The sequence below is a fragment of the Odontesthes bonariensis genome, chromosome 9 (genome assembly GCF_027942865.1).
Source record: "Odontesthes bonariensis isolate fOdoBon6 chromosome 9, fOdoBon6.hap1, whole genome shotgun sequence".
Classification (NCBI taxonomy): domain Eukaryota; kingdom Metazoa; phylum Chordata; class Actinopteri; order Atheriniformes; family Atherinopsidae; genus Odontesthes; species Odontesthes bonariensis.
Genome location: NC_134514.1, coordinates 12,709,786 through 12,731,335, shown reverse-complemented (window position 1 = coordinate 12,731,335; position 21,550 = coordinate 12,709,786). Strand labels below are relative to the sequence as shown.

Here is a 21,550-nt window from a genome sequence, read left to right as displayed (position 1 = left end):
TGTGTCCAGTCTGTATTTTGTTAAGAAACCTAAATACTGTTCAAAGTACTACTGTGGCGCTATAAGAGAAATAAAAAAAAAACATGACTCAGCATGACTCATATGTTATGCAATAATTACAGAAAATCGCAGACTCAGACTATTCACCTTAAACAAAGCCTATAATTTATCCATCAACAGGGTATTTTTCTATTCACATAGGGTGCATTAAGCTAAATTCAGAAGAGACACACTACCTTGAAGGACTGCTGTACAGAGCTTATCTTTTTCTGTTGGAGAGCAGCTGTTGGAGACGTTGTGAAATTATAGATTAGTAACTCTAGTAGAGAAGTCAAAAATGGTTCAGGTGCAGCTCCTGAAAAATGCATAATTGAATTCATTCATCTTTCTCTCTCTCTTCCTATCACATATGCATTAACAACTGTGTCAGAAATCCTTCTGGAAGGATGACATGTCACCTCCGACTGCACAGCTGCATACTGGATGAGTGAGATATGTAACGCAAGTGTCCAACTACTCCAGCTGACCTCAAAGACTTACATGAAAGGCTAATGCACCCATGATGAGGTCATCCAATGATTTGTGGATTATTGTTTTGAAGTCTAAAGCCTTATTGATTGGCTGTATCCATCTTGGCAATTTTGGAAACATAAGGGGACCTGCAAAAGAGAGATTTTTTACCAGTCATGTTTGTTTCTTCCATTAAGTTGGGTTTTTTTTAACTTAGATTTATGTGAGGACTGACTTGATTTTGGAACCAGCCCCGAGAAGTCATTATGGTGCAACTTCTTATACACAAAATATACGCATAACATTTTTCTTTTGTAAATGTGTGTGTGAAAGTTGTAAATTAATTTGTGCATTTTATGTATTACATGGGACATAACTGTACAAATCCAGCAGAAGAAGTAGACATTCTGAGTCTTTTTTTTTTTTGTGAGATTTCCATCATCATAGGTTATAGACCGCTCTCAAATGTGCCTTTTCAAGCCGGGACTAATGTGCCTTTGTTCAGCATCGCTTCACGTGTGAATGTACAGAGGTGGAACAGGAAGGAAGACGATACACCTGCCAAGAGAGGTGGTAACGGAAGCAAAATCAGCCCACCTCAGGTGTGCATATACATCAAGCTAGCCTCATGAAGCACACTACTCAAATCAACAGAGCTGTCGTCACTCAACTGATTCTGCTACGCCGGCTTGATGTGTCTAAGGAAACAGCGATACAGAACTGATATGCCTCTGTTTTCCATGTGTGAATTACGAGGAGCAACAGCGGTGAGTTAACAGACACATCTTTTTTGTGCCAATAAGGCCCAACCCATGTGTGAAAGAGGCTATTGTGTGAGTGCAGGCTGCTCACAGTTTTCTGAGCCAAAAGGGCCTTTCCTACCTCAATGTATTTTGTTTTGCAGGCTAGAAAGTTACTAACCTGAAGTTGCACTTTATAGAATTGCATAAAAGACCAAAAGAAACTAGGAATATCTAAGTGAAGGGCAAGGTCCCTGTACACAAATACAAAACTATTTATTTCTGAATGAGTTTCTGAATTATTTCTGATATTTAGTAACATTGTCAAGACATTTATTTTTGCAAACTTACAGTATAGATCTAAAGTTAAGATGCAATGTATTTAATCTGTGCCTCATTAACTCCTAAAGTCTCTTAAGAGAATACTGGTTCAATAATATCATCTGGGGGTTCCACGTGCACCAGGCTTTAATTGCAGTTTAATTGCTGAACAGGTGGCTTTGGCAGAGAAGCCTCATTTTCATTAATCTCACAGGATGTAGGCACACAATTTTTCCTAAAAACCCAACCTGTATTTCAACCTAGCATAAAAGGAGAAAAGAAGTGCAACATTTCCTGAAATACAGTGGATTTTAAGTCCCCTGGAGTGGGAACATAAAACTAAAAAAAAACTAAAATTTCTTCTAATGAACAGCGGTGCGACAAATAAATAAATAAATAAATCTTTACTATATCGTTAAACACCTCGAAAGACCTTTTTAAAATCCCAATCTCTTCTTCAGACATTGTCACCTTATTTTTTCTGATTTTAAATGGGCTATTCTCACACCTAAAAGCTGCCCTTCAGCTATTGAGTAATAGTTCAGGTTTCTTAAAACAAAGATGTTGCTTGGAGTAGCAAGTACTCTTCATCTTGTATCCTGCCCTGACCCACATGCTAAAATCAAAACAAAGTTCTCATTCTAGTGACTGAGCGGGCACTTAACTGCGCTGAGAGCATTATCCATCATCTACAGTATGGTGGTCTGTATGGTGGTAATAAAGAGCTTACACTTCTCACATAGAAGACATTAGATACAGTATGTGTATTAGTCGAAACTCCACCTTGACCTCTTCTTGATTAATAGCAACAGACAGCCTCATGTGGAGCTAAATGCCGGAATGAATGATTGCCATGCTTGGACGAAAATTTGCCAAATTTTTGACAAAAATAGCCCAATGTGCATTAGCTTGCTATCCTGTGCAGGTCTCGACAATTTTATCATTTGGTGAAAACCCATTAGAGGAGACAGTCCTCATCAGATAGAAAGAGAAAAAGACACCATTTGTTGCTTCATTACATGCCAAAAGGACCTTGTTGTTGTATACATTAACCCAAACAAGACCTTTAGGGGGATTATGGGAGAAGAGACTACACATGTATAATCTATAAAATAACCAAGAGTATAAACCTTTGTAATAGGAGGTCCACTGGAGGACACATTCACAAGGTGTAATTTATGTCATTTGTAAGACTTTTTCATTATGTAATGTCATGTTCAGGTCTGCTTTAGGATTAATATTCAGCATCTAGCGTGTAATTAACTATAAAAAAATATATTTGTATTTGTTGTTCTTATCCTGAATCAGTTTAATCTGATTTGTTGCTGTCCGAAAGGCTCTCTGTCAGTCTTCTTGGTTTGAGCGGAACGAAACACCCCACAGCCTGACATGGAGTGAGTCTGGACTTTAAGAGATGGGCGAAGGCACACAGCTGTAAAGGAAAGTGTGCTTCAATTATAACACAAAACAAAATAAGCGATTCATCGCGAAATGAAATGCCGCACAAAGTGTTTATCTCATATATGCCGTCATCGTTGCTGAAAGCCAAAATTCTATTTGAAATCAGATGTCACAAATAAATCACAAAAAAACAGATGCTACTCTGTCATGGAATACATTTTCTATATATATTCCTTTTTCACCACATTAAAACAGTAAGCTAAAGCATTTTCTTACTACTCTACAGACAAAAAACACTACAAACACACAAGTTAAGCACAGCTGTTTTGGTTTAAAACCAACGTATAAGCTGCCTAATTACACACCAATGGATTCATAAATGAACATGTAAAATCTGTAAGCAAAACAGACTTCTGTTTTCCAACTAAGTCTCCTGCCATGAAATTAATACACTGGACAAATATTATATCTGTGAAATTAAATTATAAAAATTTGACTGCTGCAACATGAGGCCCATGATCACCAGCTCAGCGTTAAAGATGGTCCTATACAAAAAATATTCCCCATCAGTAACATAATCTACTTATGAGCAGATGCTAACATCCGAAAGGAATTTCTTTTCACTTTATCTCTCATCGCTTGCCCTCCTCTCGAATCCAAATGGTCTGTAAGCCGCAGTGCTACCAGTGTCTACATCTTATAATCAAAATAATCTAAGCAAGTCTAAGCAACTAACAGCACCCAAAAGAGCAACTGGGTGAAATGGCAATGCAGAGAGGAAGGGCGGTAGAGCTCCCTGATACAGCTGAGTGAATGTTGGACAAGCCAAAGCATCGCAGTGTGATCCCTACCTACAGTGTCAAGAGGAAATCCAATAACGTTTTTCTTCTGTGCATGGAGAAAGGAGAGGAAATGAATCGTGCCACTGCCACTCATTTCAACGTGCAACATGCTCGAGTGAAAATGGAAATCACATAGAGCTGACAAAATCTGATACCGTGCAGAAATCTGCCCCGAAATAGAAAAGAACAGAACTGAGGATTCTGTGTCTCTTGAGTCTGTTTAGACGTCCCACAACAAATAAAATATAGTCTGCCTGGTCCTCTATTATCTGGAAATAGCTATAAATAGCCTGTTCTTCATATATTCATATCTGAACTTCGTATCAGCACAGTTTAAATCCATCCCTACAGTGAATAACACATAAGAGATGGATCTCTCCTAAAAAAAAAATTTTAATCGGTCACCTTTCCCAATGCAGTTTATAAACACTTCAGCGAAGCAGGTCAAGTCTGACACTGCCTGTTAATGGCTACAACTAGGTGATAATCATCATTGTGAAGTGAGGTTTGTGTCCTTGTTTGTCAGTGCTTCAATGACCAAATGTTGTAAATGTTGTGTGTGCTAATCAGTCATTTTTTAGTTAACTGACTGTTCTCTCCATGCACAACTATAGCCAGGTTTCCAATAGCAATCTAAGCCATTCTGAAGCAATCTTTTAAAAAGCTGGAGAAAAGACAAGTAAATCAGACATGTTTTTATGACTAGTTTGAAGCATGCACTACTACCACTACTAATAATAATCATACTAAAGTCACCAGGTGGTAGAAGTATAGGCTATGAGCCACCACCACAGTAAAAGAAGAAGTTGCTCTAACTGGAAGAAAAAAAAATCTCCTGGACGAAAATACAACAAATACTGCTGTGGTAATCCACTAGAAAGAAAATGAAAAGAGCTCTTCTTTAGAAATGACTTTAATCCCCAGCTATATGTGGGATATTATGTCTGGGAAGATGCTGGTTGGTCACATAGGTTTACTGTTTGCCTGCTCAGAACGGAAACAGCTGGTGAATCCCATCATTTTAATGACAAACCAAAATCAACAATGAAAACCCAGCTAATAACATACAGTTTACAAGAAGGAAAGCCTTAAAAGTGAACTGGACTGGATTTAAATAAACCTAAAATGGCCTGTAAACAAGCTGAAGATACCACACTGACACCGATACAAACACATTATCTATTTCAAAGTTGATACAGCTGGCGAGCGAAGACCTGCTTGGTGACATATACAGTACGGAGAAAGATAAACCTATTATTCCACTAATATTTACAAATTTTACATGTCTTTGGTCTATACAGTCTTCTGATAGCCAAAGCTGCTCATTTGCTAAATTTCAATTCTTTTGAAAAGCCACAAAAAATTAAATGTAAATGTGACACATTTACATTCACCATTTCTTTTTCAAGCCTTCTAAATCAAAAATGGCTTTAGAAATCCGCTTGCCTGTTGAAGATCCTCGACTACTTTCTATGATTAATCTTTTGTCCTGCACTGCTGTGTGGAGTAAGTATCAGTAGTATTTAGGTGGAGGTGTGTGTTTACTATGTTTGTCTGTCTTATGAAGCCATTGTCATTCTCAGTGCATCAAACACCCTTGATGTGTCAGGACCTCTGGGCATCTCCTGTAACTTACTCTGTACCTTATAGCACTCTTTTTCAACGTACAGGGTTAAAGTGGTAGAAGTGTGCATTTTAAACCAAGCTTGATTTTTACTATCCATACCCAAGTACTTTTGTTGTTTGAATCTGATCAAACAGTGAGAGAGAGCAGAGCTGAGAAACCTAAATGAAAAATAACCATCTCACGTGGAAGACAGAATTTGGATCTTGTCATCTTTTCATCAGGCAGTGTTTGCTCCTGATATGCAAGATGATTTATCACAAAGGGCCATCTTAGTCCTGCATAAAAATCATTTGAAAAAGGGCAGGCATCCACATGTCATCATCACAAGTGAATTTCAATCAATCAGATCAACAAAAAGCCCCAAGCGGGGCCAGTTCAGAGAGAAGGAACCTTAATGATTTACATTCATCACACCTGGGCTAATGGAGGCCTGGCTCAATGGATCCTCTTGTGGCTGTGTTCTCACAGGGATCAAGCTGACTTGCAAGGTAAGATTTTGTTCCTGGTACCAAATATTGCTGCAGCTGGTGAATTGCAGGTGTAACACCAATGAATGCCTGTGAAATGGGTTAGTCAATGTATTTGTTTGTCTTTCAACAAGATTCTGTAAAAAATGATTGATTGTAATGAAATTTGGTGGGGAGGTGGGGAATGGGCACAGGAAGACCTCATTCTATTTTGTCATGTATCCAGATCACCCTCTTTAAAGGTCAAAGGATGCTAGTTTTCATTATTGACTAATTTGACAACTTTCCTATCAATTAGCATCTAAAATTTTAAGTCTATAAAATATAAAAAGTCTCCTAAACTTGTTTTATAGGACAAGCTATGAAAATCCCCAAAATATTTAGTGTAAAGCCAGACATAAATGTCTGTAATTTTATAATTTCATTTTCAGTTTTGAAAAGTTTGAACCGTTTGAAATCTCTTGGCTTTGTGGCTTTGAGGCTTTGAATGGATTTACACAATCCACTGACTGTTAAGATTGCTGATGAATAATTATCTGTTCCTCAATGTATTGATTAATTAGCAAAGCTTTTTCATCACAACTATGGGTTGTTCTAACAATTTAATGGCTGTGACATTCACTCGGGGCTCAGGTGGAAGAGTGTGTCCTCCACTTAATAGAAGTTGTACAGTTTGATCCCCAGCTCCTTCAAGTGTCCCTGAACAATGGTGCCTGAGCTGAGGGCCAGTGGGCATCCTCCTTGGGACCTCTGTCGCCACTAGTATGTGAACATGTGAATTGAAAACATAATGAAAAGCACTTTGCAGAATCTAAAGTGCAGACCATTTAATATTAGCTTTAGCTGTAAAAGCAGCACAACTTACTGTCAGGGCAAACTGCAGATTGAAAGCATAATGCATTTGCTTGTTGATTAGAAAGCTTAACAGTTGTGCCTTTAGAAAGTCAGTTTAAGAGGAGAGAAGCTTAAGAAATCTGTAGTGCTTCACAGAAGCCAAAAAAAGAAAATGCTGCCTGCCTTTCACATCGGTGTGACATCAAGGCTTTTGGCTGACAGACTAGAAGAACACAAGTATAGTCTGGTTCCAGGGGAGCCGGTCCCCTGCCACCTTCCGGTCTCTAACCTCAAACAGCCGAGGCCCAGCTGCTGTGTGCTTTGTGAAAAGCTGCTCCCTGACACAAGGCCACTGTGCTTTCCCATGACAAATAGCTATTAAATTGAAATTAACACTGTTTTGTACGATCAACTAAAATATCAGAGGTCACTTGATGCATGTATTAGCACACGCCTCTGTAGAGTTCAGAGAACACCGTGGTGCTGTTTGCTAAACAGGCTGTCTGGAGAGAGTATAAACACAAAACACACAGAAATCTGTTGCATTAAGCTATCATGTATCTATCTATCTAGCATGTCTACAATAAATCTGCTTTGAGAAATCACATCATCAAACTAAATTCTATTTGCAAATTTGCCTATGTGCCGTCAACAGTAAATTTATTGGTATTCATTTCTACAAGAAAAGAAAAAGAGGCGGATAAAAAGGGGAGAGACTGCTCATCAGCAACCCGCTGATCTATTTTTAGCATGAGAATCTCAGCAAAATAGCAGGTAGGCTACCCATTTATTCGATTTGGACAGCAATTGAAAAAAGCCCTTGAAACAGATTCCATTTCATCAGCTATGAGGAATACAAAGTGTTTAGTGGCATTGTACCTCACACTGAGCCTTGGAGTAGGACAAACACTGAGCCTAGGACAGGACGAACAGTGGGGAATGATTTAGACTCTGGGAGGGGTGACAAAAATGACGGGCAGTGATTTGAAAAGCAAAATGTCTTAAGTGACATTTGGCACCACAGTGTCCCTCTACCTAATCTGAAGCTCAAAAAAGTGGACTGGAAGTGACCTTGAGACCAGCAAATTAAATGAATGAGACTCATTAAAAGATAATAAACCTTCAGCAGTTATGAAGCCCCTCAGTAGATGGTGAAGTGACTGATGTTTGCTGGTCTGAACATGTAAATATGTCTGAATATGAATAGGCAGAGCAAAATAAAATACTTTGAAATGGTTTTAAGAAATCCATTAATATACTTTAAATTCTAAGAAACACCTGCTTTATTTTTTAAGACTTCTCTGAATGTTGTGCTCAAAGTAATCCTAGACTCAAAACAATGTTCAGGATTTGGATGAATAAAACTGGGACTTTCTTTTGCTTTGATAGGTAGGCTGAGCAGGAGTCTGAGCAATGGGCCTCAGAAGGTGAAAAAGCATGCAACCTGAAAAGCTTAAGATTATAAAAGCTGGCTTGTATCCTTAAATGATGAAATATGGAGCATACTCATGCATAGCATGCATTTCAGAAATTGTCTCAGATAATTATGCATATTTTGCAGTCAAGTGAGTCAAGATAGGAATTTTAAATCACTATTATGATGTGTAGGATTGCCTGCGGCACTGTTATGATTGAAAATGACAAAGATAAGATCTGTGTACGCAAGTGAAACTTGTGAAATTAAAAAAGTTTGTACTGGCAAAGTTGGTGGGAAAGTGAGGAGTAATGTGGCTGGAAGAGCTGCCCTACTTCTAGAGTGTGAACAGAGGCAGAGTGAAGAATTTAATAAAAACAGATAGGGCACTTGATATATAACTACACAAAAAATAACCTCATAGACACAGAACATTTCCATCAACCTGCCAGCAGCCTGCTGAGGAAATGCAGGGTTCAATTGATTTTAAAAAGCTTGGCTGAAATAATTCACGTCCTTGCAGTTAAGTTTCCATTAGCAAGTGAATTTTACGGTGAGACTCAAAGAAATGCAATTAAGATTAACTGGAGAAAGCATCCAGCTGCAGCTGCTCAGATAAAAAAAAAAATAGTTTTCCATGGATCCGGAGAAGTTAATTTGTCTCCTGAGATTGTCTACTAAAAATAGGACAACATGCTTGATTTGTGGTCTACACAAACTCCTCAATTCCATGTTTTCCATTCAGGCAACCAGGGCAATACAGGTGCCAGAGCCAGTGCTCTGTGTTTTCAGAACAAGTCTGCATTTCTACAAGTTTGTGAATGAGGCATTTTGGGTTTTACAGTTGGGTTTTCACTGTGAGGCCTCTCTATGGCTACTTATACTCAGTTTTTACAAATAGGGAGGGAGCAAAGCGATGAGAGGATATCGTATCTTCAGATATGCCAACCAAGCCGATTTTGAACTTGGATATTCTACATTGCCAACCCTGCTTTATAACTAACTAACTGCCCACCCACCAAAGCCTTATGCAATCAAAAGACATCCCCACGTAACACAGAGTAAAATAAAAACATAAAAAGTCCTTCTTGTAATTTTCTAATGTGGTCTTGAGGGATATTATCCAGGCTTTCTGAAAATCTTTGAAAATTTCATTCTGGACGTTAGCTGGGGTTTTTTTTAACTAATTTTCTGTCCAGTCTTTGTACCTGACCATTTTTTTTTTATTCATTCAAGCATAAAAAGGCCCCAAACTCAAGGGATAAACCAGTTTTGATTATAAAAATAATAGGCAACTTAGCATAGAACCATGTTTTCCTCTCATTATATGAAGAAATATAGGGTGGCTCAAGACTTTTGCACAGTACTATATCTCTGGATTGTAATAGGTTTTGACTGGACCACAACTGGACAAGTAAATCACATTACCATCCGCTTTAACCAAGTTACAGGTTCCATTTTTAACAGGAGTACAATGTCACTGTCTCAGCATTTGTGATGGGTGGCCACTGAAATCAGTGATTCCAACTTTTGGACTTTTTCAGTTTTCAGAAGCTGTCCAAGTGCCAGCTTTTAAGAGGTTGTCTTATCCTCAGTAGAAATATGTGAGACCACTTAAACAGCGGCACCCTGCACCGGAATAGGGCTTTGTAACCATAAATGCTGCACTTTACCATTTCATCATTTTGATTTAAGCAAACTGGTACAGTTATTAGATGCTAAAATAAACTATATAAACTGTGACCTAAATATCATTCCCTCATAATAAAACTGATCCTTTCATTAGTTCCTTCTTATACTTGTGCTCTTGATAATGAATCTGCTGTGCTGTCAGTCTTTGTTCAAACCCTTTAGATTCTTATTTCAAATTCTAGTAACATTTTCAATGTTTACCATTGGTTGGTAGCGATTCTTTTTTCCAAGTTAAAATTGATAAATAGATTTCAAGAATCTAAAGTTTTCCCTTTGAATCTTAAAGTTTATCTTCCCCTAAACCTATCCAAAGATATACTGCTTGTAGGACTTTGGAAATATGTATGAAATTATGTGGAAATAAAAAAAGCTTATTTCCTTGTTCAGCATTTGTAAGTTCTTTATTCGTGTTATTTTAAATATGATCACCTATGTATGTCTCTGCACTCTCATAAGTATATATAGGATATTACCTTAAATCAAAAGCAGCAATATTCTAAGCCCAAACCACACTGAAGGAGATCCCCTCTCTATTGTGACATTTTTTGTCACCACTTTATGAAACAATAATCTAATATGTCATTAAAACCCTGCAGGAAAATTTTCCATCCACCCCTGGCCTGAGGAAAAGGTCAGAGCACAGAGGGCACAGGCAGAAAACTAAGCTTGGAACTGTAGGAGATTCAGCGATTTGCTCAAGGGATCTTCCATAGTGGAGATGCATGAAAGATAAAAAAAAAAGTATCAGTGCTCACAACACCCAAACTCTGCAGTTGCTAGCAAGAATCCAAGCTGTACACCGAGTGATATTCTGAGACACAAGAACTTTTCGTGTTAGTTAAACAGGAAAAACATTCAAGTTTGAGGCACAATCATGAAGAAAACACAAAAGAATGCAAATGAAATGCTACTGATGCAAAGACGTACCAAAGAATCCTTTTTAATGTACAGTGCATTACTGATTTATTGAAACTCGGACTAAGACCACAATGCAAACAGGTGGCCCATCTAAGTAGCAAAAATAATCTTTTCAATTGACAACAAAAGACCTTTTATGCTACAGAAATGTCATGACTCCAAAGGCCTCTGCTGATGTGTCCTGTCAAGTCTCATTTCCGCATATCCAATTCAACAATCAAATTGGCTGCATGAGAAACTGCTGGCTATAAATAGCACACATCCACTGAACCCCTCTGTGTTGTTCCTTCCCATATCTCCTGGTCTTACTATGTCCTGGTAGTTCATATTCTGATTTCTGATCTGGATCTAGGTTTGGAAAGTACAGATTGGTTAACGTTTAATTTTTTTTAGAAAGTATATGGTCACACAGTGAATGTCTAAAAAGGGTGCCCCCTCCTCCCCATTTAGGCTCGTTTTCAGACAGGATCTCACATACAGTCGAGAAGCAGTAGCTGTGACAATAAAGCCAGCTGACCACGAGCCTTTGAGTCTGTCTGGAGGTCACTAACACTTCACTACCTCTCTTTGGTTTTTCTGTCTTTTCTCACATCTGACAGACTTGTTCCACCTGCACGGACGCACAGATACAACCAGGACAGATAGGCTCTCTGACAGATGAAGGACAGTCCACCGGACCGGACTGTGTGACCTGCAGAGGTCCGTTTAGACTGATGCGCATTCCTATACGGACCGCATCCATCCATGCAGCAGCTGTGCGCGCCAGCATCCAGCATTACACACGAGTCTACCTGTTAGCACGAGACCATACAGTGTTGCTTACCTCTTCCTCTTGTCTCCTTTGACATAGTGTCCTCTCCCGTGCGTTTTTGTCTCTCACGGTGTTCTGCGCGGCAACGTTTCGTCGGATAGTTAATTAAACAGCGGCTCTTCTTCCGCCCCTCTCCTGACTGCCGCACCTGCCAGACTGAATCAGGGTGAAGCGGGCACGGGGGGACCGCTGCTGCCGTGTGGCTCTTCTCTCAGCACGGAGCGTTAAAACAAAAGCAATTGAATCAGCAGCTAGGCTCTTACTCATCTGTGCAAAGTCGAGCGGAGCTTCGAGCCGCCCGTGCCGCAGACATACTTTGAGTATGTGTTGTATCTGTGCAGACTTTGCTCACATGTCATGCCCGCCCAGCTCCCCAGTGCTTCTCCCCTCTCCGCCGCTCACATGAGCCAGAGTTGCTTCGAAACCAGCTCCGGTCTGCAGCTCGACTGCCTCCAGCGGTGCGCACACGGCTGCAGCTGCCAAAGGGCGTCCGTGCTTATCCTGCTAACGTTTTCTTACTTTACGAAACACCCATGAAGTATCTTAAATTAAGAGAAAGGAAGGACATGCTCCATTTTCTTGGTCATAAACTAAAAATAGAAGAAAAGGCCATCATAAAGTCAACTATTGCCTTTGACGCACTGAATCGTAACTGTGAAGCACAATTTGAAGTTTTTACGTGATAATTTAAATGAAAAGATAGTTGTGTGGGTGAGGTTAACCCATATCCACTATAAGAAGATAATCCAGTAGCCTACAAGAATGAAGAGGAGAATCATATACAGTCCAGTGCAAAATGCTTTATTTATAAGCTATTTTCCTTCGAAGCAGCCAGACCTTTTTTGCAATCTTCCAGTAATAGCTCTCTAAATGACTTTCAAAGTTTTTCTTTAGACAATGGCTGCTGTTTCACAAATTTTCAACCCATTCATTGTAACTGGCTGTTTAAAGATGATTGTATTTTTGTTGCTGTTGTGTGTAAATTGTATCTTTATGCACTTTTTTTTTTACTAGCAGCCTGTCAAAAAAACACATTGTGTTCCCATTTCTTATAACAGGCTTTCAGAGGACTGGACAAGTGGAGGAGCAAAGAAGAAGTAGCAGACCTGAAGAAATACTACCTAGATAAGATGATCAGTTTCTAAAAGTGATGTACTTAAGAAATAGGAAAATAATCCACCAAAAATCTGACACAGGACCTGAGAGATGGATCTGGACCTTCAGTTGATCCATCTACCTTTCACTCAGGCCTCCTCAGAAATAGTGTGCCATGGAAAGGTGGCTGTCAAGAAGCCATTCTTAAGGAAGGAGTACAGAAAAGGCTGAAGTATGCCAAATTACACGACTGCACTCAAAATCAGTAGCAACAGGTAATGGGGTGATGAATCCTCGCCAGGGCCTGAACTTCAACATTATTGAAGCAATGTGGGATCATCTTGACAGATATCGTAACAAAAGGCAGCCACTACCCAAATAAGAGCTTTTGGATGTCCTTCAAGAAGCCTGGAGAACTATTTCTGAAGACTACTTAAAGAAATAACAAGAAACCTTGTCTATGAGGGCTCAGACAGTGTTGAAGAATAAAGGTGGTCATACCAAATATTGACTTTCAAGCTCATTAGAATTGCACAATTGACTCTGTTTTTGACTTAAATACTATATTACCATTTATGTTTGCACAGGTTTTAATACATTGCTGCACATATTCCCTGTTTTCCTGGAAATATATGAAGAAATGAGGGGAGTTTTACAGAACTGCATGTATTGAATATTTAAGGAATTATGAAAGATATCAATATAAAGTAAAAATACTTCTCATGTGTCACACAACATCCTCTATTCTATATTGTTGGCTACATAAGGTGTAGTAATATGTCTTCTTTGAAATGATGGATATTGAGAATGTCAGGTATGAAGAGGAAGAGCAAAGGTAATCTAAATCAGAATGGAGGTGTGGGAGCCGTCACCCCTGTCAACTATCCATCACCGAAGCAGCAGGTGCCGTCTCGTTCATGCAGGGGCAGTCACCCAGACAGAAAAGAGATTTCTTTGAATCTTTAAAAAACAAGTGCCTCAAAAATACAACCAAACCCCATCAGAATGAAGCCTTTGGTTTCCAGTGATGAGATTAAGCGTATGAATCATGTTCCCTCAACTTAAAACCTTTAAAACCACTTCTGACATGTGGGTTTTATCCGGCAGATGTTTTAACTAATGACGCCCTCCATTTCGTTCTCAGGCATATCTGGGCCTGCATCATTGCAAAACTTGACATGAATTGCTGTAAAACTGGCTTTTTCACGCAGGACACCAGAACGTGTGAAGTGGTCATGGTAACACCTGCTGTTTTAATACCTCACTTCCTCACATGTGCTCACACGGCCCCATGAGGACGCATGACCACACAATTGAAAATTGATTGAGGAAAACGCCTCAGGCCAAGCCATCGCCCTGGAATCCGAGGCACACTACATTACCAAACTCCAATAGGAATACACACAGCCAGTTTGTTTTTGTCATGGAAGCCAGTAATAACACACTTGTGCAGAACAGTGAGAGAGATCCCACTGAGGAAAACTAATTGAAAATGGCCTTATGGCCAGGAAGTCAGAAAGACTGATAGGACTGATTACAGCAAATGGCTGTACTGACAGGATTCAAATGAAAAAAAAAAAACGAGGAGAAAAAGCTGATGGAACTAGAAATTTGCTGTTCCTGCTAAACAGCTGTGAGAATGCATATGAGCTGAATGGGGATAGCTGACCATGCTAAAAAAGCTGAAAATAGTGAATATTTAGCAGAACAAACAGTTGCTGAAGTCTTGGTTGAAGGAGTTTAGAAATTGAGATGACAATCGTGGAATGATTTGAACCTACTGGAAAAAAAACTGCAGAAGTCTTAGTTGAAGAAGCTGAAGAGTTCAAAATAAGATTAATATTTGTATGTTATTATATCTATGAAGGGTTGAAGGAATTTGAATGTTAAAAGACAAGAGTGGAGTGATTTCAAGCTATTCGAAGAACTTGGGAATTGATTAAAAAGAGCTGAATGGGGATAACTCACCATGCTCAAAAAGCTGAAAATAGTGAAAATTTAGCTAAACAAAGATTTGCTGAAGTCTTGGTTGAAGGAGTTTGAAGTTGAAATGACATTTAAAAGGAAAGAGTGGAATGATTTCAAGCTATTTGAAGAGCTTAGGAATTGAATAAAAGTTAAAAGAAATGCAGAAGTCTCAGCAGGTGAAGGTGAAGGCTTAAAAACTACAGAAGGAGATGGAAATTAAGTGAAAAGTCTTGATATTTTTCTAAATCATTCTAAAAGGGTGAAATGGAATGGATATAGCAGCTTAATTGGAAGCTTAAATTGAATTTTAAAAGTGCAGAAGTGACAGCTGAAGAGCATTTCACCACAGATGAACAGTTGTCATGAATGTGACACTGTATCCCTCAGTGTTTGATAGCTCAAGTGGACGGAAACAGTTTAAAGCAGTGTCCATCGGTATGAAAAGGTAGAATCACATTTATGTACAAGTAAAATGGAGATGTAACACAATATTCTGCATTTTTATGTCACATCTCCATTTTACTTAACGTACATAAATTTGATTTTACCTTTTCACACTGATGGACACTGCTTTAAACTTTTTCCTACCACTTAAGCTATCAAACACTGGGGCATACAGTCTCACATTAGCTGCTTACAATTAAACCTTACTTTGTTTCTTCTCTGTGTTTCTCTGTTTCCCATTTTAGATCAGTGTTGTGGTCATCCATTTAACCTTTGATCTTTTTCATGACAACTGTTCAACTCTGTGGTGAAATGCTCAGCAGCTACATGAAGACCTACATATAGGTCACCTACATGAAAGGTGACAACCTTACCACTAGACTGTCCAGTCATGTGAAAGTTCAAGTAAATAATACATATATAAAAGAGATGTCCTGAGTGAGAGCAGTTAGTACACAGCTACGGTTAACGAGCTGACACACACAGCGAACTGTAGCTGCTCCTGCTCCATCTACTGCAGTTCTGGATAAAACTGCAGAAGTCTTAGTTGAAGAAGCTGAAGAGTTAAAAATAAGATGTATATTTGTATATGTTATATAAATATATATGTATGAAGGGTTGAAGGAATTTGAATGTTAAAAGACAAGAGTGGAATGATTTCAAGCTATTTGAAGAACCATGCTAAAAATGCTGAAGAAGCTAAAAAAAAAAGCTGAAGAAGCTAAACAAAAGCTCAAATATACCAAATTTTTGATACCAACATTGTTGAAATGGCTGAAAGTCTGCTGAAGTAGTTGAAAAAAAAGTTATGCATCTGTCATGCAGGGGATTTGACACCCAGTCACCCGCATGAAAGGTGCCAGTGTTACCACTAGACCATTCAGTGAATACTACGTATATAAAGATATGTCCTGAGTGTACACAGCTGCGTTATTGAGCTGACACACACAAACAGCGAACTGCAGCAAAAGGCTGAAGCGCAATACTCTATACTTTCACTTTGTTTGAGAAAAGGATAAGAGCGAGGAAAATGATTTGAACACCGTCAGAAGCAAAAGGCTTGGAGGAATGCGGCAATATAGATTTTATATAATTAAGTTGAAACTTATCAGCACGCACTGCTGAATGTCTCATTCATAAAAGTCCCAGAAGGAGCAAAATGTTCATATTTTTTCAACTGTCATACTCAAACTAATTTCAATTTCTTTCTTTCTTTGCTGTTTCCCATTTTAAATCAGTTTGTGGTCATCCATTTAACCTTTGATCTTTTTAATGACAACTGTTCATCTCTGTAGTGAAATGCTCTGCAGGGGATTAGAACCTGGGTCACCAGCATGAAAGGCGGCCGTGTTACCACTTGACTATTCAGTCTTGTGAAAGCACAAGTGAATACTATGTATATAAAGATATGTCCTGAGTGTACACAGCTGTGTTAACGAGCTGACACACACAAACAGCGAACTGCAGCTGCAAACTGCAGCAAAAAGCTGAAGCGCAATACTCTATACTTTGACTTTGTTTGAGAAAAGTATAGGAGCGAGGAAAATAATTTGAACACCGTCAGAAGCAGAAGGCTTAGAGGAACGAGGCAATGTAGTTTTTTATATAAGTGGAGTGAAACATATTTAAATGGCAGCAGCTAAAAAAAAGCTGAAAAAAACTGAAAAAGCTAAAAAAAAAAGGGTAAAAAAGCTGAAGAAGGTAAAAAAAAGCTTAAAAAAAAAGCCGAGAACAAATAGTTGCTGAAGGCTTGGTTGAAGGAGTTTGAAGTTGAAATGACATTTAAAGTCGTAAAGAGTCGTAAAGTCGAAAAGAGTCGAATGATTTTAAGCTATTTGATGAACCATGCTAAAAGCTCAAATGTACCCAATTTTTATACCAAAATTGTTGAAATGGCTGAAAGTCTGCTGAAGTAGTTGAAAAAAGACATTTATGCATCAGTCATGCAGGGTATACTAACCCAGGTCACCCGCATGAAAGGCAGCAGTGTTACCACTAGACTACTCAGTCTTGTGAAAGCACAAAGTGAATACTATATATATAAAGATATGTCCTGAGTGTGCACAGCTGCGTTAACAAGCTGACACACACAAACAGCGAACTGCAGCAAAAGGCTGAAGCGCAATACTCTATACTATGACTTTGTTTGAGAAAAGTATAAGAGCGAGGAAAATAATTTGAACACCGTCAGAAGCAGAAGGCTTAGAGGAACGCGACAATATAGATTTTATATAATGAAGTTGAAACTTATCAGCACGCACTGCTGAATGTCTCATTCATAAAAGTCCCAGAAGGAGCAAAATGTTCATATTTTTTCAACTGTCATACTCAAACTGCTCTCAATTTCTTTCTTTCTTCTCGGTTTCCCATTTTAAATCAGTTCCGTGGTCATCCATTTAACCTTTATCTTTTTAACGACAACTGTTCATCTCTGGAGTGAAATGCTCTGCAGGGGATTAGAAGCCGGGTCACCAGCATGAAAGGCGGCCGTGTTATCACTTGACTATTCAGTCTTGTGAAAGCACAAGTGAATACTATGTATATAAAGATATGTCCTGAGTGTACACAGCTGTGTTAACGAGCTGACACACACAAACAGCGAACTGCAGCTGCAAACTGCAGCAAAAAGCTGAAGCGCAATACTCTATACTATGACTTTGTTTGAGAAAAGTATAGGAGCGAGGAAAATAATTTGAACACCGTCAGAAGCAGAAGGCTTAGAGGAACGAGGCAATGTAGTTTTTATATAAGTGGAGTGAAACATATTTAAATGGCAGCAGCTAAAAAAAAGCTGAAAAAGCTAAAGAAAAAAGGGTAAAAAAGCTGAAGAAGGTAAAAAAAAAGCTTTAAAAAAAAGCCGAGAACAAAGAGTTGCTGAAGGCTTGGTTGAAGGAGTTTGAAGTTGAAATGACATTTAAAGTCGTAAAGAGTCGTAAAGTCGTAAAGAGTCGAATGATTTTAAGCTATTTGATGAACCATGCTAAAAGCTCAAATGTACCCAATTTTTTATACCAAAATTGTTGAAATAGCTGAAAGTCTGCTGAAGTAGTTGAAAAAACAAGTTTATGCATCAGTCATGCAGGGTATACGAACCCTGGTCACCCGCATGAAAGGAAGCAGTGTTTCCACTAGTCTACTCAGTCTTGTGAAAGCACAAAGTGAATACTATATATATAAAGATATGTCCTGAGTGTACACAGCTGCGTTAACAAGCTGACACACACAAACAGCGAACTGCAGCAAAAGGCTGAAGCGCAATACTCTATACTATGACTTTGTTTGAGAAAAGTATAAGAGCGAGGAAAATAATTTGAACACCGTCAGAAGCAGAAGGCTTAGAGGAACGCGGCAATATAGATTTTATATAATGAAGTTGAAACTTATCAGCACGCACTGCTGAATGTCTCATTCATAAAAGTCCCAGAAGGAGCAAAATGTTCATATTTTTTCAACTGTCATACTCAAACTGCTTTCAATTTCTTTCTTTCTTCTCTGTTTCCCATTTTAAATCAGTTCCGTGGTCATCCATTTAACCTTTGATCTTTTTAATGACAAGTGTTCATCTCTGTAGTGAAATGCTCTGCAGGGGATTAGAACCTGGGTCACCAGCATGAAAGGCTGCCCTGTTACCACTTGCCTATTCAGTCTTGTGAAAGCACAAGTGAATACTATGTATATAAAGATATGTCCTGAGTGTACACAGCTGTGTTAACGAGCTGACACACACAAACAGCGAACTGCAGCTGCGAACTGCAGCAAAAAGCTGAAGCGCAATACTCTATACTATGACTTTGTTTGAGAAAAGTATAAGAGCGAGGAAAATAATTTGAACACCTCAGAAGCAGAAGGCTTAGAGGAACGCGGCAATATAGATTTTATATAATGAAGTTGAAACTTATCAGCAGGCACTGCTGAATGTCTCATTCATAAAAGTCCCAGAAGGAGCAAAATGTTCATATTTTTTAAACTGTCATACTCAAACTGCTTTCAATTTCTTTCTTTCTTCTCTGTTTCCCATTTTAAATCAGTTCTGTGGTCATCCATTTAACCTTTGATTTTTTTAATGACAACTGTTCATCTCTGTAGTGAAATGCTCTGCAGGGGATTAGAACCTGGGTCACCAGCATGAAAGGCGGCCCTGTTACCACTTGCCTATTCAGTCTTGTGAAAGCACAAGTGAATACTATGTATATAAAGATATGTCCTGAGTGTACACAGCTGTGTTAACGAGCTGACACACACAAACAGCGAACTGCAGCTGCGAACTGCAGCAAAAAGCTGAAGCGCAATACTCTATACTATGACTTTGTTTGAGAAAAGTATAAGAGCGAGGAAAATAATTTGAACACCGTCAGAAGCAGAAGGCTTAGAGGAACGAGCTAATGTAGTTTTTTATATAAGTGGAGTGAAACATATTTAAATGGCAGCAGCTAAAAAAAAGCTGAAAAAAGCTGAAAAAGCTAAAGAAAAAAGGGTAAAAAACCTGAAGAAGGTAAAAAAAAAGCTTTAAAAAAAAAAGCCGAGAACAAACAGTTGCTGAAGGCTTGGTTGAAGGAGCTTGAAGTTGAAATGACATTTAAAATTCGTAAAGAGTCGTAAAGTCGTAAAGAGTCGAATGATTTTAAGCTATTTGATGAACCATGCTAAAAGCTCAAATGTGCCCAATTTTTTATACCAAAATTGTTGAAATGGCTAAAAGTCTGCTGAAGTAGTTAAAAAACAAGTTTATGCATCAGTCATGCAGGGTATACGAACCCAGGTCACCCGCATGAAAGGCAGCAGTGTTACCACTAGACTACTCAGTCTTGTGAAAGCACAAGTGAATACTATGTATATAAAGATATGTCCTGAGTGTACACAGCTGCGTTAACAAGCTGACACACACAAACAGCGAACTGCAGCAAAAGGCTGAAGCGCAATACTCTATACTATGACTTTGTTTGAGAAAAGTATAAGAGCGAGGAAAATAATTTGAACACCGTCAGAAGCAGAAGGCTTAGAGGAACGAGGCATTGTAGTTTTTACATAAGTGGAGTGAAACATATTTAAATGGCAGCAGCTAAAAAAAAGCTGAAAAAGCTAAAAAAAAAGGGTAAAAAAGCTGAAGAAGGTAAAAAAAAAGCTTTGAAAAAAAGCCGAGAACAAACAGTTGCTGAAGGCTTGGTTGAAGGAGTTTGAAGTTGAAATGACATTTAAAGTCGTAAAGAGTCGTAAAGTCGTAAAGAGTCGAATGATTTTAAGCTATTTGATGAACCATGCTAAAAGCTCAAATGTACCCAATTTTTATACCAAAATTGTTGAAATGGGTGAAAGTCTGCTGAAGTAGTTGAAAAACAAGTTTATGCATCAGTCATGCAGGGTATACGAACCCAGGTCACCCGCATGAAAGGAAGCAGTGTTTCCACTAGTCTACTCAGTCTTGTGAAAGCACAAGTGAATACTATGTATATAAAGATATGTCCTGAGTGTACACAGCTGCGTTAACGAGCTGACACACACAAACAGCGAACTGCAGCAAAAGGCTGAAGCGCAATACTCTATACTATGACTTTGTTTGAGAAAAGTATAAGAGCGAGGAAAATAATTTGAACACCGTCAGAAGCAGAAGGCTTAGAGGAACGCGGCAATATAGATTTTATATAATGAAGTTGAAACTTATCAGCACGCACTGCTGAATGTCTCATTCATAAAAGTCCCAGAAGGAGCAAAATGTTCATATTTTTTCAACTGTCATACTCAAACTGCTTTCAATTTCTTCTCTGTTTCCCATTTTAAATCAGTTCTGTGGTCATCCAATTAACCTTTCATCTTTTTAATGACAACTGTTCATCTCTGTAGCGAAATGCTCTGCAGGGGATTAGAACCTGGGTCACCAGCATGAAAGGCGGCCCTGTTACCACTTGACTATTCAGTCTTGTGAAAGCACAAGTGAATACTATGTATATAAAGATATGTCCTGAGTGTACACAGCTGTGTTAACGAGCTGACACACACAAACAGCGAACTGCAGCTGCGAACTGCAGCAAAAAGCTGAAGCGCAATACTCTATACTATGACTTTGTTTGAGAAAAGTATAAGAGCGAGGAAAATAATTTGAACACCGTCAGAAGCAGAAGGCTTAGAGGAACGAGCTAATGTAGTTTTTTATATAAGTGGAGTGAAACATATTTAAATGGCAGCAGCTAAAAAAAAGCTGAAAAAAACTGAAAAAGCTAAAAGAAAAAGGGTAAAAAACCTGAAGAAGGTAAAAAAAAAGCTTTAAAAAAAAGCCGAGAACAAACAGTTGCTGAAGGCTTGGTTGAAGGAGCTTGAAGTTGAAATGACATTTAAAATTCGTAAAGAGTCGTAAAGTCGTAAAGAGTCGAATGATTTTAAGCTATTTGATGAACCATGCTAAAAGCTCAAATGTACCCAATTTTTTATACCAAAATTGTTGAAATGGCTAAAAGTCTGCTGAAGTAGTTAA

General features: G+C 38.5%; 1 protein-coding gene across 4 annotated transcripts in view; it reads right to left on the bottom strand.

Moving 5' to 3' along the window:
* The window catches only part of pitpnm3 (PITPNM family member 3), a 104,515-nt gene extending 92,553 nt beyond the window's left edge, over window positions 1-11,962 (bottom strand). For all 4 annotated transcript variants that reach the window (XM_075473171.1, XM_075473172.1, XM_075473174.1 and 1 more), the window contains exon 1: window positions 11,590-11,962. In XM_075473171.1, the coding sequence (XP_075329286.1) occupies window positions 11,590-11,614 (25 nt within the window). In that variant the 5' untranslated portion in view covers window positions 11,615-11,962. The remainder of the gene's footprint in view (window positions 1-11,589) is intronic.
* Between the last annotated feature and the right edge of the window lie 9,588 nt (window positions 11,963-21,550).